At 39.7% G+C, this 17,063-nt stretch overlaps 1 protein-coding gene across 5 annotated transcripts in view; it reads right to left on the bottom strand.

The window, feature by feature from the left end:
- The window catches only part of FMNL2 (formin like 2), a 306,297-nt gene that overhangs the window by 52,814 nt on the left and 236,420 nt on the right, over positions 1–17,063 (bottom strand). For all 5 annotated transcript variants that reach the window (XM_040971574.1, XM_040971576.1, XM_040971578.1 and 2 more), the window contains exons 7-9: positions 11,822–11,930; positions 7,888–7,964; positions 6,211–6,304 (exon numbers count right to left, since the gene is read on the bottom strand). In XM_040971574.1, coding sequence (XP_040827508.1) covers positions 6,211–6,304; positions 7,888–7,964; positions 11,822–11,930 — 280 coding nt within the window. The remainder of the gene's footprint in view (positions 1–6,210; positions 6,305–7,887; positions 7,965–11,821; positions 11,931–17,063) is intronic.

Below are 17,063 nucleotides of genomic sequence, written 5' to 3'. Positions count from 1 at the left end.
TTTTGTACTTTGAGTATTTATCAATGTTTCTGACACACAGAAAGTACAATTCCCTCTCAGCAAGTTAGCATGACTCACCCTTCAATGTCCAACAGGCACCAGCCTTCACTTCCTTATTAAAGGATAAAGAAATAGTCTATTACCAGAAAATGAGCGTGGAAATCATGTTCATGAACATGGAAATCCTGTAAGAACCTTCTCTTTCACGAAGGCTTGCACAGTATCATATGCTACATATGTTAATTGTACAATTGCTTGTAAGAAGTAGTAATGATGCTGGCTAGCTCTGGTGGGAAAGTTTGAAAAGATTTATCTCCTTAAGGGGGCTGAGTTGGACACAAAAGGAAACAGAAGAGGAACTGTGAGTTGGTTGCTAACTGCTGTCCAGTTCCTGAGGGGGACTGCATGCCACATGTGGTCTTGTCCATGGCTCTGAGATCCAATCATCGAAGAGTGAAGCCTCTGCCTTCTTAAATGTCTTTTCCGTGTCTCACTGTTAACCAATAATATGGTTAAGAAATAATTTGCTATTATTTTTAAAGATTTACTTATTTATTTGAAAGGTAGAGCTACAAAGAGAGAAAGGAAGAGATACAGAAAGAGTTAGATCTTTCACTCACTAGTTTACTCTCCAAATGATACTTCTCCCTCCCCTCATCCCCCTGCCAAACATCAGGGCTGGGTTAGACCTGGAACTCCATCCAGGTCTTCCATGTAGGTGACATGGGCCCAGGTATTAGGCATAATTTCTATTGCATGCAGGGAACAGGATGAGAAGTAGAGTTTAAAAGGAATGCAAGCAGTGTAGGCAGTGGTTTGATGCATACAGCCTCAACACAGGTTCATGCATGACTTCTAAGCCCACGTGCTACTACTTTTGACTCTGCTCTCAGGCATTCTTCTAGGGTTCATTCACTCATTCTTCTTTTGCTCAGTCACACTCTCAGAAGTCCCGTGCCAGACTGTGAGAAGTCCAAGCCACAAGAAAGCACTCCAGTTGAATCCAAAATTTGCAGTAACACAGCCCTAAACTAGAGACAGAGAAGATGAATGCCTATCCCCAGACAACTGTTTCTATTTGAATAAAGCCCAAGACAAAACAGAATAGACAATCCCTGCCAAGCCAGCCTGCATTTCTAATCCACAGAGGTCATGAGCCTAATAAATCTAACTTTTAGGTGTTTTACAATTTATTGACAGTAACCACAACCATTAATAAACAGATAAGGAAAATTAATAGCTTAGGACAAATATTGAGCCTGGTGGTTAAAACCCCAGTCAAGGCATCCGCCATTCATATCAGAGTTCCTGGTTTTAATATGCAATTTTAGCTGTTAATTTTAACCTCCTGCTAATGCAGACCCTGGAAGGAAACAGTGATGATTGAAGTTGCTGGGTTGTTGCCACCCATATGAGACATGGATTGATTTCCTACCTCCCAGCTTTAGTTGCCCTCCTAGCTCAGCTATTGTAGGCATTTGGGAACGAATCTGCAGATGGGGGTGCTCTCTCTCTGCATCTCAAGCCTTAAAATTTGAGTTTTAAAATTAATACCACAGAAGATTATACTTTTCTTCCCAGCCCTAGGAAGATGGACTGGCTAGATTAGAGTCCTGGTGAATGTAGTCACTATGCTTCTGGTCTGATTTAATAAAATGCATACACACAGTAGGACTATACTCCCCATAGTTCAATACTTTGAGAGACCAAAAGAAATAATCTTCTCTCCATGTTAAAAATTCTACCACAGATGGAGTTTTCCAGAAGGCTATATACTGGATTTACAATTCTACATCCTCAGATCTTCAAGAGTTAGATAAAATGGGATCAGACTCAGACGCTGGAAGCACACCAAAATGTCTGCTCTCCTTCCTGCCCAATTTGTCTACTCTAAATACAGTTTGACACTTTCTTAAATCAACCTAATAACATGCAGCACAAGTGCTTTCAGATGCCCAGTGGCTAAACCACATTAGCTTTCTAAGAAGCCCTCTAGCAAACAGCTACTGTCAAGAGAGCTGCACACACAGAGCAGGTGGCCTTGACTGAGTGATTTCACAAGTCTTCATCTGTCTGTTCAACAAGGTCAAACTCAGGAGGGAGCTGGGTCATTAGCAACCAAATCAAGGCCTTTTCACTTAATTCTGTTGCTGTCATTAACAGAAGCAAGATGAGAACCAGTTTGGAGCCCGGCCGAAGCCCAGAAGCATGGAAGGGCCGGTGGCTCCAGGTCCTCACAGGGGTTTACACCAATGACACAGTAGGAAATTCCTCTGCAAAGAGTATGGGACCACAGTACTTTCCTTTCTTCATTTCAAATGGGAACCTTTTTTCTTTTTAAAAGATTTTTGGAGACAGTTTTTCAAAATAAGGCAATTTCTCAATTAGGTTGATGATCTCTAGAAACTGATGACTTATGGGAAACTGGATGAAATACCATGTCAATAAATCTAAAGTGGGGGCTGGCTGACATCCTTAAACAGGTGTCATTATCAGGACCAAGTGCATTACTACCGATAGTCCATGTCATTTGGAAGAGGAGAAAAAGTATGACCAGAACTCCAAATAGTGTGTACGGTGACTCAGTGTCAAGGACATAGGCAGAGATCAGCCACAGTTAGGACTGCCTGTCCATTTCCCAAGACTAGCTCTCCAGGCTTCCGTAAGTGTGTGCTTTTTTTCGACATCCTTTCAATCAATTTTTCCTCCTCTATACACATCTGAAGCAGTTTCAGCTTCTTGTGAACATGGCTTGGAGTTGATTCAAATACCAGAAAGAGTGTTCTTTCCTTCAAATCTATTTTTTTGACCTGGTAGACCCAATGCTAAAAAATACACTGCTGCACAACTAAAAAAGAAATCAACTGAAGGAGGAAGACAGTTGTATTTCCATCCAAATGGTTAAATCAGCCAATAGGGAGAAAAAGAGAGACGACTCCTTGTTCTCATCCTCATTTCAGGACCAGAAATTTTTACCAGGAGATGTCTCAACAGCAAAAACAGATGTACCTTCCTATTTAAGATGGTAGCTGGAAGCAGGTGGGGAGTCTCCCTACAACCAATTCTCATTTTCAAGAGATCTCTTCCCAAAGAGTACCAAGTTAAGTTGCTGATCCTAAGTTTTAATACTTTTTTAAAAATGCTACTTTTTAAAAAAGTGGTGTTCTGGGGGGTGGGGGATACACTTAGAGAAAATAGTTTATAACATGGAAGTACCATTTTCGGTGCGAATTACACTTGCATAGTTTATTCACCAAAATGGATGGTTCTGTAATTGAATCAGGGCTTAATCTGCACAGGGCCATGGGAGTGTTCAATAAGGTAACCAACCGTGTTTCCATGGTGAAGTTGAAAGGATGGTTTAGGTGAACTAGCACTGAGCATAGGGGACTTTTCAAAGATATTGCTCTTTCTAACCCATTGCATTTGTTTATGAAATAAAATTACTTTATTTAAAAAAAAGATGTATTTGTGGGAGATTGCACCTGGATCTCCGCCTGCCTAGCCCATATGGGAGGCCATAGGCACATGGCACACTTTGTACTTGGCTGAGATCCCAACATGGCCTGTTTGCTAGGCATGCAGGAAGAGCGATGGGCTGCACCCCAGTTTCTCTTTCCTGCCCCTTAAACAAACTGTGCTAGGACTTCCTTTGTAAACAACTCTAGGAAGTCAACTGTTACATTCACCCTGTTTTTCAGGAGGTAATGAGTCAGCCCTAAGACACAGGGCTCCTGTTTCTTGTGCTTCCTGTCCTTTAACTTCATTGGAGGGTTCAGAGAGATAGATATATCTGTTAGCCAGTCATAATGTTGTTGTTGAGTGGAAGCACTGTTGGAACCACCTTCTGCCTTTCCCTAACCTATACAAGCTTGTGACTTCTCTAAAATAAACGGACATTCTTCACCACCGGTGTGTCCCTAATGTTTCTGTTGCAGAAGAAGACTGTCACCTCACCTCTTGGTGGTCTCAGGGCCTGCTGGACAGAAGGTAAACCCCATGCTCTGGCTGACCACACGCACATCACAGCTTCAAGTTGAATGCAAGTCAACAGGACACACAGCACTACTTTTGCCCTTGACCTTTCTCCTATACAATAAAGTTCTTCTCAGATACAACTACCTGGACCAAGAAGAAACTAAACCTACACAGCTGGCATTGGTCATCAATAACTACAGAAACAAGATGGGTTTTGATTAAAACCCTAGAAATCCAAAGTCAACATTCATTCAGCTCTCAGTACTATTGTCCAGTGACCATATTAACCCAGGCAACTTTTCTTCTTCCACTAAACATATTTGATGCCCTAAATGCTGAACCATACACCAAAAGTATATACAACACTGCTACAAAAGTTATAACTAAATTCCACAAGTATGTATGTGTGCCAAGACTATCTGTGAAAAACATAATATCGTACCCGAGAAAACAAAATCAACATTAAACCCATCTATTATTTGCTTTAATTCTGATTCTAAAAAATTGTACCTTGAGCATATAATGTGACCTGAAGTTTCAGTGGATGCTTGTTATAGCATGATCCATATTGCAACAAGAGTCAGTAATAACTGTATAGTGTTAGAGAATTTCCAAATAGGAACTAATGATAGAGACTCGGGAGTTACACTAACAGCACATCTGCTTCTCCTCCATATCCAACCCCACCCACCCAAACAGACCTCAGTAGATATAAACGCAAAAGTTATACATTTATACATCACATGGAAAAACATTCACACAACATTCACACATTCTTGTTTCTAAGGTCTATTTGTTTTGGAAGCCAGAATATGATTGTCAGATTCTCTGTTACTTGGCACCATTCTCATAGAAACTGGACATTTGTTCACTGTCACTATGGCTGAATAGATAAAAAAGACAATAGTGAATTCTCTACAGCTGGCATTAACAAAACAGATAATGTCATGATCCTCAAGCACTGACTGGGGGCAGGGAGGCAAGAGGAATGTTTATTCTTTGCATGATTTTGCATCTTCCATGCCTGTAATACAGCATCGCAGGGTGTCTTTCACACTTACACAGCAATTGTGATCATCTATCCCATCAAAGATGCAGGAATAGGTAATATTCCTGAAGTCTTGATTATTTCAGCATCTTCCTTTTTTCCCTCAAGAATGGTACATACCACTGGGCCCAGAGTTTATTACACTTTTATGAAGTTCAGGATCAGGATCATCAAATTCTGATGATCCCACCTCTCCCACACAGGCAGATGACCACAGCAAACAATGTTTATCCTCTTATCAAATGGAACTAGTGAGGGTTGGCTCTAAGTGCATACTATAGAACCAAATGTCATGTATGTCTCTAACACAGCCCTGGCATTCTGTAAGTGAGCAACAAATATTATCTCTGTTCTACAGCAGCAAAGATGAAAGAACTCTGACAACTTAAGTATAATCCAGAAGCACTTGGCGCTCTCAGGATAATGCAAGATTTGGTTGCAGATCCTGCTCCAACAAGGCACCTCCATGGACTCCTTATGGAATTTCCCATATCAAAGCAATGTTAGCTATTAGGTACCTGCTTGGGCTAGAAAATGGCACTCTTCTTGGCTACACGACACCAGTCTCTGCCCCTAAAAAGCTGGTCTTGATTTTATCAAGATGCCTTGATGCTTTAGGGTAATATGCCTGGTACCATATCATTTATATGTACTTGATTCCATTTTTGCTGGAAGTTTGTTGTCACGCATGTATATCAATGGTCTTTTGTCTGTCTGTGATGGGACTAAACACTATGATTACAAACTCCTAAAAATCACTCTGTATTTGACAGGTTTTTTAAAATAGTCTCTAATATAGCCATGAGAATAAATAGGACCTCAGAGAAGTAAATATGATGAAAGAGTACTTAAAACTTGTACACTGGATAATCAAATATCATTCCAAATGAAAACCACACATGGAACAAAACTTTTTTTTTTCAAACGGGGCTAGGCCATGCTTTCCAAAGGAAAGTGACCACCAGAAACAATTCTTTATCTTATTTTGGAAATAAGACACTCAAAGAACACTTAGTCCATCCATTTAATATCTGTATATTAAGTCCATCACTTTCCTCCCAAGAATGTTTCAGAAAATTTCTAAGACACTTGGATAAATGAAAAGGTAAATCACTTTGTTTGAAGGCACCCAGACACAAGATGTTTGTGTGAGCCATCTTACTAAACCACAGTTCACATCCTACCTCCTTGAAGTTATCAAAGGCTGATAAAATGATTTCATGTCCCCCTCGGACAAGACAAACAGCTGCCAACAATTCTAAGACGAGGGCTTTTGTTCTGTCAAAACAAGAGGACAAAAGAAAACACCCATCAGTGAAAGTGACAGGATGAATCAGCTTTTCTTCCCTCCCACAGGAATATCTGAGTATTAAAACACTTGCCAGAGTAGTTTAAATTATTTACAAAGGTGCAGCATTAAGGCATAGTTCCAACCAAGCCTTTGCACTATGTGATCTATGTGCCACATGGTTGTCACTCCTCCACATCAGACATGACTAATGAAAATTAACTCTGAGAAGTACAGTTCCTCAGCGCTATCATTACGTGACTCGGGGTCCTCTAGCTGAAAAATGTTTACTAACAAGCTAGAATCAACAGGAAACTCAGGAAAACATACAAGAGCCATTGGTTAAATATTTTCGCTGGCTTTACAACCAGAAGTACAGTTTTTGTGGAAAAACTTCAAAATTAACTGGAACTAATGACCTCCATCTCCAATCTGCTTATTTGTGGATGGAGCCAGAAAGATCCCCCATGATACCACAGGCCTAACTGACATTTCTTCTTCATGTGCAGGAGATATGGAAGGAGTTGAATTACAGCTGTATTAATATCAGAATGTTTTCTTCCACTCAAGAAATAAAATGCCTCTGAAGTCTATTTGGAAGGAAAACTACTGCCACATCTTAGAAAGAAACATCATTGCTTCCTCAACCTAAGACCACGTTAGTTTATTTATTTAATTAATTGATTTTATTCTGAAATAAAATGCCTTGCCAACCTCTAAACAAAGACCCCTCTTACACAGTGTCAACTGGAGAAAAATGAGTGAAAAAACGAGTAATGACTTCTCCAAAGTAGAAAGTAGAGAAATAGACACATGAAAGCTCTGGTCTCCAATAAACTAAGGAAGAACTGCAAAGTCACAAAAGATCAATCAGGGGAAGTCTGAGAAAATAATTTCCAGTATCTAAATGGAAATCTATAATTTATAATGTGCTACAAATAAAAAAAAAGACCTGGTTTATCATCAGATTTTTGAGCTGAATTAACAGTGTTCAGATATTCTGTCAGTCTATATATAGATGCACCTGATGAAAAAGAATCACACATTTGATGCCTCATGAGAACAGAAAACACAGAGTAACTAAAATAAATGCATGAAAATAGGCTTCCAAAGGGAATCTAGGATGTAATTCACAGTGCTGGCATTTATAAAAAATCACTTTCTGTAAAAGGATATTGATGTACACACTTATTTGTGCTTACTGGTTCATTTGCTAACTAAAGTTACATATATAAAAGAAGTGAAGTATGGCTCATGATTTTTATTAGCTTTCACCATTAACTGGTATAGCTACATCTTGTATCAAAACTCTGCCAGCAATCTCATTCTTCCCATCAAATTTATCAGCAAGGATCTGGGTACCAGGGAATTGAAAACATGAACAGTGAAACCCTAGAATTAGCACCAGTTGCTCAATTCTGTTGTGAGAATGTCACTGGCTAAAAGGAAGAGTTTTACACAGACAAGTCCTGAGTTACCCTTGAAGACGCTCAAGATCTAACCTGGCTAAGTGCTGACTGGCTCTCAGTTTTCCCCATTAACTTTAGACCTGTACATTACCAAGGAAGCTTACCTGGGATTCTTGTTATTTAAGCTTAGTGCAATTTCATTGACAGCATGTGGATGAGACATGACCATGTTGAAACCATACTGAAATATGAGAAAAAAAATGTGTAAGAAAGCACTAGGAGACAGTACATGTTGATGAAAACAAATCGACAAGCCTTCAAAGTTCTATGTAATATAATTTACATTATCATGCATGCAGGTGTTTATCACATTGTGTTAGAACATACTTGCCTCTAAAAAATGTCATGAGTAATGCCACTATCCAGATACCATCTTCATCAAGAATAAAGCATATGTCTCTATTGATTTAAATTGTAAAAAGTTGATAGCCAATGAGTCTCAATCTTGGCTGCTCAATAAAATGGCCTGAAGGACTACATAAAACAAAACACTGAACGGATTTTCTTTGTTTTTTTTAAAGATTTATTTATTTCTATTGCAAAGTCCGATCTACAGAGAGGAGGAGAAACAGAGAGGAAGATCCCCTGTCCGATGGTTCACTCCCCAAGTGACTGCATTGGCCAATACTGCACCAATCCAGATCCAGGAGCCAGGAACCTCCTCCAGGTCTCCCACAAGGGTGCAGGGTCCCAAGGCTTTTGGCCGTCCTCCACTGCTTTCCCAGGCCACAAGCAGAGTTGGATGGGAAGTGGAGCTGCCAGGATTAGAACCAGCGCCCATATGGGACCCTGGCACGTTAAGGCAAGGACTTAAGCTGCTAGGCCAATACGCCAGGCACCACTGAATGGATTTTCAAAGAACCACCTCAGTTCAACCTATTCCAACTCTCCAGGACACAGTTCTGGCACCTGAATCTTATTTAAACGTTCAGGGTATCACCTTGTGCAGCCAGGGCTGACAAACACTGCATCTAGGCCCTTCTCTGACAATGCCTATCAGCATCTATGGGGCAGGAGAACTTGCCCTGCTCTGTGGAATGCCACCTAAGCCTCCTACACAAAGAAATTCAACAACAGCCTCAATCTTTCTTGATTCTGCCAACGTTTTGCTGTTTCTCTTCCAAATTCATTCTCTGCTCACCCTAACAAAGGAAAAATTCATTTCATTAGAAAAAAATCTTTCAAATCTCCCTCCACATAGATCTGTGGCCGGCTTCCTCCTCTCCTCCTTAAAGTGAATTCTTGGGACTACTGTTGTATCATAGTGTGTTAAGCTGCAACCAACATTGGCATCCCATATGGATGCTGATTTGAGTCCCAGATGTTTCACTTCTGATCAGGCTTTGTGCCTGGGAAATGCAGTGGAATATGGTCCAAATACCTGAGTCCCTGCCATGGATGTGAGAAACCAGTCCCAGCCATTGCAGCCATTTAAGGAGTAGGCTAGCAGATTGGAGTTCACTTGCTTGCTTGTTCTCTGCCTGTTTTCTCCTTCTCTGACTTTGCTTTCCAAATAAATTTTTTTTTAAAAAAAGTGAATTCTCTGCTCCAGTGTAAGTCCAACCATTTGCTAGTCTTTGAATCCATTCCTTTCTACCAGAAATACTTCTATTCCATTTTTCCCTATTGATTCATTTTCAATAATATAAAAAGATGCAAAATATCCTTCATCTTAAATAACAAAATCTCTGGACATCATAACTGCTACTGCCTCTCATTTCTCTGCCATTCTGTACAGTCTAAACATTTGCAGTGTGTGATTCCTCTCCTCCCATAGGTTCTTGAGACCACACCAGGGACGCTGTTCTCACCTGAACGTCAAGTCCTATTCTTTGTCAAAGCTAATGGCCAGTTTTCACCCCTCATCTTGCATGGCTTAGCAGCGGCATCCCTTCTTGAAACATCCCATTTCTCCCACTTGGTTTCTGCCACCTTGGCTACTTCCCTGGTTCTCCAGCCAGTATTCCTCCTTTTCCTGACATTTTAACTGAGTGGTCACAGTTCCTATTGTAGACCTCTTTACATCTTCATCTATCCTACAGACATCAGTCTTCGTTCTGGCTTTCTATATTGCCCACATGCTAAATATTCTCAAATGTATATCACTAGGATAAATATCCATCTTGAAATCCACACTGGCATATCCAAATACTCATTTGAGATCACAATCAGGAGGTCCAGTAGATGTCTCCAAATTAAACTAACAGAAACAGAACTCCCAATCATCTTCTGCTGTCTTCCTCAATGTAGTACATGGCAACTCCATCTCACAGGTGCAAGACAAAAACTCAGGTGCCACCCTCTGATTCTGATTCTCTCTCATCATGCCATCAACACAAGTAACATTAGAATATGACCACTTCTCATCACCTCCACTTCCAAACCACCATGACTGTTCACCTAAATTACTGCTAACAGTCCTCTAGACTAGCTTTTCTTTGCCCTCTATTGTCAATTCTAAGCACAGAAGCTGTAGTGCTCATGCTAAATTCAAGTGCCAGATCATGTCCCGAGAACCCTTTAATACATTTCCACTGAAAATAAAGCCAATGTCACCTTTTGTGTGTGTAAAAGTAGGATTTGCTATTATGTCTGATTTCATCTTCTGTTCCTCTCTGACTTATTGTGATCTAGCCCGACTGGCCTCCTTCCTACTTGGCCAAGCTAGACTCATTCCTGACTCAGGGCATCTGAAATTGCTCTTCCTTTTGTCTACAATCTACTTTCCTTAATATCCCCTTCCTTTTTTCTCTTTCTCAAGTGGTTACCACATATTATCTTTTTGCTGCCACTTTTCTGGTTAGTCTACTTAAAACTGAATATATTCTTCTGATATGTCGTATTTCCGTTTTGGGATTAACTTTTCTACAGTGCTTGGTAATGGTTATCTGGGTTGAAATCTCAACGTCACCAATTATTAGCTACAAAGTTTGTGACAAATTATTTAACTTCACTGAGACTAAGTTTCCCCAAGAGTTAAATGGAGAGGAAATTTGCCAATCTCTTAGGAATGTTATGAAGGCTATGTGCGTTGATAGGTTTAAAAACTAGACTCATAAAATGTACACTTTAAATACAGTTTTTCATTTAATTTCATTTCACTGCCTCTATTTTCTAGAACATTATGATTTTTAGCTCTGCATTCGTTTATCATCTCAGACCTCTCTGAGGTGCTTACTGAGTGCTTAGAAAAGAACATGTGTGGCAAAGCTCAAAAATTACTTTCTAATCAGAAGGAAAACAAAGGCATGTTTTCCTTGTCACATTTACTTCAGAGCACTTATGTCAAGTTTCAAGACTAATACCAACCCTCCATGTATTTATTGTGTATTCTGTTTGGAGCCACCAGTAGTATGAGTATAAGTCAAAATCAGATTCCATTTTTATATTTGAATTCTATTTTGCTATTATCTCTGGCTTGCTTATCTAACTATACTTCTGGTACAGCTGGCTCACCTGATAGTTCACTCTCTATTGTCCACTTGGTTATTAGAATAAACCCACTACAAAGCTCCAGTGTATTCCCCAAGCAGGATCAAACTGCATCACAGTCACCAAAGGAAGCAATCTGCACATCTAACAATGGTCTTCCAGGCGATTTTTTGAAAGATTAGGGACCACTGAGTCTGACAGACAACTGCAACAATTTGCCTGTTCACCATATAACTCTTTGAGAATCCTGACCCACCCTTTATGCCTGTCAGCTCATTCCAGCATACTCTGCTTAGCCTATTGCTGCCACAACTACAAGCTTACTGCTTTTAATGGTCACAAATGTTAACCAAGAATTCAGGCAAAATTATTGCTGTAGGAGAAAAATATCTCTCCTTCAAACACATTTAAAGGAATGTTAATTAAAATACTGGCAATGAAGTAGAATTTAGTGTTTATAATGAACTAGATCTTTCTTTTTCAGCAGAATGTCATTAAAGCCTGATATTTACTTCAGACAGAAATAATGTAAATAAATCAAAGGGAACAAAAATCTAAGCCAAACTAATTCATATTTCCTTTAAAGAACCATAAGCACACACATACCTGGTAATTCATGATGGCACGTAAACACATGATACAGACATGAACATCATCTTTCTTACTCACTAATCTTGAATTTTTCAGAGTTCTTCTGCTTGGCAAAGTATTATATCTACAAATAAGAAGGAGAACTTACATAGAATGATAGATTACTTTCTTAGCAGAGACACATGCTCTTAAAAAATGGACATGGTTCTTGATCTGCACCTAAATGAGGATTGTAGGTCAAAACCACCATCACCAAATCCATCACACAAAACTACTTCTGTGAGCTAAGGCCCACATGATTTCATGATTCTGTGTGCCTGTTACTATCTCCTGAGACCATGGATGATGAAAGTCAACCACATTCAGGGTATATAACAAATTAGAATGTACATTAGGTTCAACAACAATTCCAGACATCGTATCAGCTGGCCAAACCAGCACAGAAGTGAGTGAAGACAGGATGTGCTTGCAAGAAAAAAATGAGGCAGTAAAACTCAGACCTAGCAATACCGAGATCTCCAATTATTTGACCGGACTTTAATTATATCTTCTCATTACTGCTCTCAGGAGTACTTTTTTGGAGTTCAAATCTAGGCAACATTGTACTTTAGCAACTTTCATCATAGCCTGTAATATCAGATCCTTAAGCCTTAATAGAACAGACATGCTTCAACATCCTGATGGATGACTAAATAGGCTGATATTTCAAAGAGTTTATGTGTCAGTGTGTTAGAGTGTCAGAATTAGTTTCAAAGCTTCTGCATAGCTAAGCCACCTTTCTCCTTCTGCAGACTGATCAAAACCTGTTCGACATAACTATCAAGGAAACATGGTACATGTAGCCAAGATGACAGCACTGACAGCTTTGATATGAGCTTGAAGTTTATGCCATTGAGCCGCAACACAGATGAACCTTCTCAGCCGCTCCAAGACTGTAACGAAAACAACCTGCAAAACTTTCAACGGCACTCCTGTAAAGGGATTCAGTGACGTAAATGTTACACAAAATCAAATAAAGGCTTTCCTCTTAAACTAAATAAAAATTTTAAAGCAAATTATGATTAATGTTGACACTTTCAAGAGTTCCAAAGATGCAGGAGAGGAGTTGAAAACTAAAGATTTAAAAAACGATTGAACACAAAAAGGTAATTACTTTCGTACTAGACTGTCAAGTGAGCTGAATAAATTTTTGAAAAACTTTTTAATAGGACAGTTGTCTCCAAGAACATGCGAAGACCTAACATGGGTTACAAGAGCATGACTTTATCCAAGGTGTTCCTGCTGGATGACACTTGGAATTAACATTTCAGCAAAGGAAGCTGGTACGATTCAGTTCTGAATACAAAGTAGTGATGTTGAGTCAAAGAAATTTCAGATTTTGGTGTTAGTAAACCCAACCCAATTGTATGACATGGGCACGCCTCAATGAAAGTCTCCGAGGAGTTACTGCAACTTCCAACAATAAGCTCAGAGTCAATGACTATCTCCGTCTACATGTGAATTTCCTTCCCTGCAATTTACTTTAATCTCAGGTTTCTGTTTCTTTAATGCAATCACTTGCCAACCATACTTCTGATCAGCAACTGATCAGAAGACTTCGCTTTCAACTCAAAGCAAAGGGAGTAAAGTACCACAAAGCCATTTAAGTTTAAAAGAAGAAAAAGTCTTACCAATAAAATCAATGATACTTTGCAAAGCTATTTTTAAAGACAGAGCTACCAAAAAAAGGGAAAAGACAGAAATTTTCCATCTGCTGATTCATTCTCCAAATGATCATCATGGACAGGCCTGTGGCAGGCCAAAGAAAGGAAACCGGAGCTTGGAGTTTCATTCAGGTCTCCCACATGGGTGGCAAGGGTCCAAGTACTTAGGCCATCTTCCACTGTTTTACCAGACACATCAGTGGGAAGTTGGATCAGAAGTGGAAGAGCCAGGGCTTGAACTGGAGTCCACATGGGATGTTGGCATTGCCAGCCACGGTAGCTTTAACCACTATATCCTGATGCCAGACTCTCCTTTGTGAAATTATACTCATGTGTAGCAATGGCTACAGAAAACACTGATCAAAACAAGCTGCTGTTTAAGATGACATAAGATTATTCTCCATAGTCCCACTATTTCTGCATCACTTCCACATAAATTTTAATTATTTCACCAAGTAGATTAACCTCACTCATTTAACTTTGTTTCTATAAAACAAAGTCATAACACATTTCTTCCTTGTATTTATTACTCCACCTCTGGACCTACATAATGGTAATTTTCAGTCAGGACACAATGGCTCAATGGCTAAATCCTTACCTTGCAAGTACTGGGAACCCATATGGGTGCCAAATCATATCTTGGCTGCTCCACTTTCCATCCAGCTCCCTGTTTATGGCCTGGGAAAGCAGTGGAGGATGGCCCAAAGCCTTGGGACCCTGTACCCACATGGAAGACCTGGAAGAAGCTCCTGGCTTCAGATCAGTTCAGCTCTGACAGCTGCTGCCACTTGGGGAATAAACCAGCAGATGGAAGATCTGTTTCTCCTTTTCTTTGTAAATATGACATGCCTTTCTAATAAACATAATTTTTTCAAAAATTGCAGTAAGTTTCTTTGTAAGAAGCCAAAATATCCTTTTTGCAGTCATATTTTTTAGACTGCAAAAAATTCAATAGTGGCTGGTGTTTTGCTGGAGTAGGTTAAGTCATCACATCCCATATAAGCACAGCTTGAGTTCCAAACACTCCAATTCTGTTCTAGCTCCCTGATAGTGTGCCTGGGAAAGCAGCAGACGATAGAAGACAAAGATGAAATTCCTAGCTTCAGCCTCGTCCAACTCTGGCCAACGTGGTGATCTGGGGAATGAATCAATGGACACCAGATTCTCTCTCTCTGTCCCTCTCTTTTTCTGTCTAAAATATATGTTCTGGATCAGCATCTAAAATATATTTAATATGGTATGTCATACACTTATTTTTGAAGGAATTTATATATGCAATGTCATTAAAACAATGAGCATTTTATTTATTAATGCTATTCTATCTTTAAACACAAGAGATACCCATTTTTCAGGCCTTTGGTTTAAAACACTACTTTCTCCAGTTTTTTGGTTTATTATTATCATAAAGAGAGTAGAAATAAAAAAGGCAAATTTTAAACATCCCAGAATTACTACAAAAATCTCGTTACCAAAGACAACATGATAAAAACCACACCACTGGTACCAAACAAGACCCATCATTTACTGCAACACTTCCTCTATACAGGTAAGAACTGAAGTCCAAGGAACAAGCAATCAATGACATGAGAACCAGATGGGTCCCTGCGGGTTCCTGTTTCCTTACTGGATTCAAGCTAGTCATGTTCAGTTTGTTGCTTCTGAATCTGACAGTGGCCAATGCATTGGGTAAACAAGAGAAAAAGGTACTGCTTATAACCTTCTATGCCAGCCCATCTCTCGTGAAATGCATGCATCCTATCATCCTGACAACACTTTCTGCTTCAGTCCCATACGGGGGTCATTTACTGCCTCAATAATAATTTCACTATGAAGGATTAAGTCTTAGCTTGTCAACAAGAGCAATATCCGGGCACGTGCTGCAGAACACAGGGTTGATCCACTTGGCAAGCAGACTTTTAAATTTTTCACCTATGTATCACCTGTCAGTAAAATGAGAATGCTTTGTAATCAAACAGGAAACTTTATTCTATTCTCATTCTGAAAGGATTTCCTCTCACTAAACAAATAAATCCTAATAAATGTTAGGGCTCACTGCCATGATTCAAGACTCAGTGTAGCTTTACCTTAAACCTGTAAGGATAGATTTTAGGGACTGCACTGTGGGTTAGTGTGCACAATCATTCCTTAGCATGCACATTTTTTTTTAATTTGGCAGTCTTTGTAATTAAATATTTTGTGCATTTGCTTTTACTACCAACTCAACAAATTGCTTTTGCAGGGTACAGGTTATAAATTTAAGTCTAATTCATGATGTTAACCCTACCTAATAAACACTTTACTGTGAAGATGTTTTTAACACATCCTCCAAGTTGCCCCTAAAATGCCAAGAGAAATAGCAATTTATGGTCACTGTAGCACAAAGGGGACTCTTGGACAAGGTGAACAATCTTGAAAAAATGGTCCCAAGTACTCTGTATCAGCTACAGGTAATCTAACCAAATCTCATTTAAGTCCCTAAACTTGATCTTACTAAGCATCAACTGTGTATGCCAAATTCTGATAAACACTAAAGAAAAATTAAATACATTGTTTCAGTTCTGGATGGCTTTTAGTGATTAAGTTCCTACAGTTAAAGATGTTTGATTTTGATCTCAATCGATCTTGCACCTATTTCTTTCCATAATAGCAGAATTTTATGTACTTTATCTGCCAACTGTTCCAACATGTGATCTCTGAATATCTTTTGAATACAGTTAAAGGATGAAGGGGACTGGTGAGTGCCACAGGTAGGATTGGAATGTCACAGCAGCATTCTGTCTCCAATTACCAATTCACACAGTCCAACAGAAAGCAGTTGTAATGTGGTGCTGCAGTTCTCACAAGGCACTATTGTCTGATCGTGTTAATACAAACAGGACACAATAATGAGCCCTGTTTGTGAACGTGTAGATAAGGCAGCCTGCATCCGGTTCTGTCATGGTCCTGTAAACTACACTCGTTTTTCCTTTCACAAGCACTGACCATCCCAGCTTACTAACTTAAATAAACCTTCCACAAAGACCTAAGCTTTACAAGGATTAAGCCGGTGACTCAGTAGGAGGTACGGGTGCCTCTGTGGTAAACCAATGCCCTTGGCATGTGTTCTGTTACAGAATTACACAAAGTGAAATTGATTACTTTAAGGCTTTCCTCCTGAAACTTATTACAAAACAGACTGAGTAGAGCCCAAGTGGAGACTGTCCCTCTAACTAATTATAGTTTAATTACAGGAACCCCAGAAAGTGGCAGTATCAGTTTTTCCTAGGGGTAACTGAGGCAAATGGGCTTCAATTGATCCTGTTTCATGTCTTGTATGACAGAGTCTGTCAGCAGCTAATGGTTCATGATCCTTTCACTGAGGTTTGAAATCAGCCTCTGTGGCAATGCACTCCAGTGGGGGCTCTTTCCCTTCCCCACTGGTCCTCAGACCTCCCTACGCATCACTGCTTAGTTGGGGGGGCTTGCAAGTAGGCTCTGACAACAGTCTGCTCCCTCCAGGGGCTGCCAGGCTGCTGGTGCTCACTATAATGCAGCTTCTGGTTCTCACGGTTACT

Source organism: Ochotona curzoniae, unplaced genomic scaffold, assembly GCF_017591425.1.
Source record: "Ochotona curzoniae isolate NIBS_2020 unplaced genomic scaffold, NIBS_Ocur_1.0 contig_2210, whole genome shotgun sequence".
In the NCBI taxonomy this organism is placed as follows: Eukaryota; Metazoa; Chordata; class Mammalia; order Lagomorpha; family Ochotonidae; genus Ochotona; species Ochotona curzoniae.
Note: the sequence above shows the minus strand (reverse complement) of the source record. Positions and strands in the feature narration are given on the sequence as shown.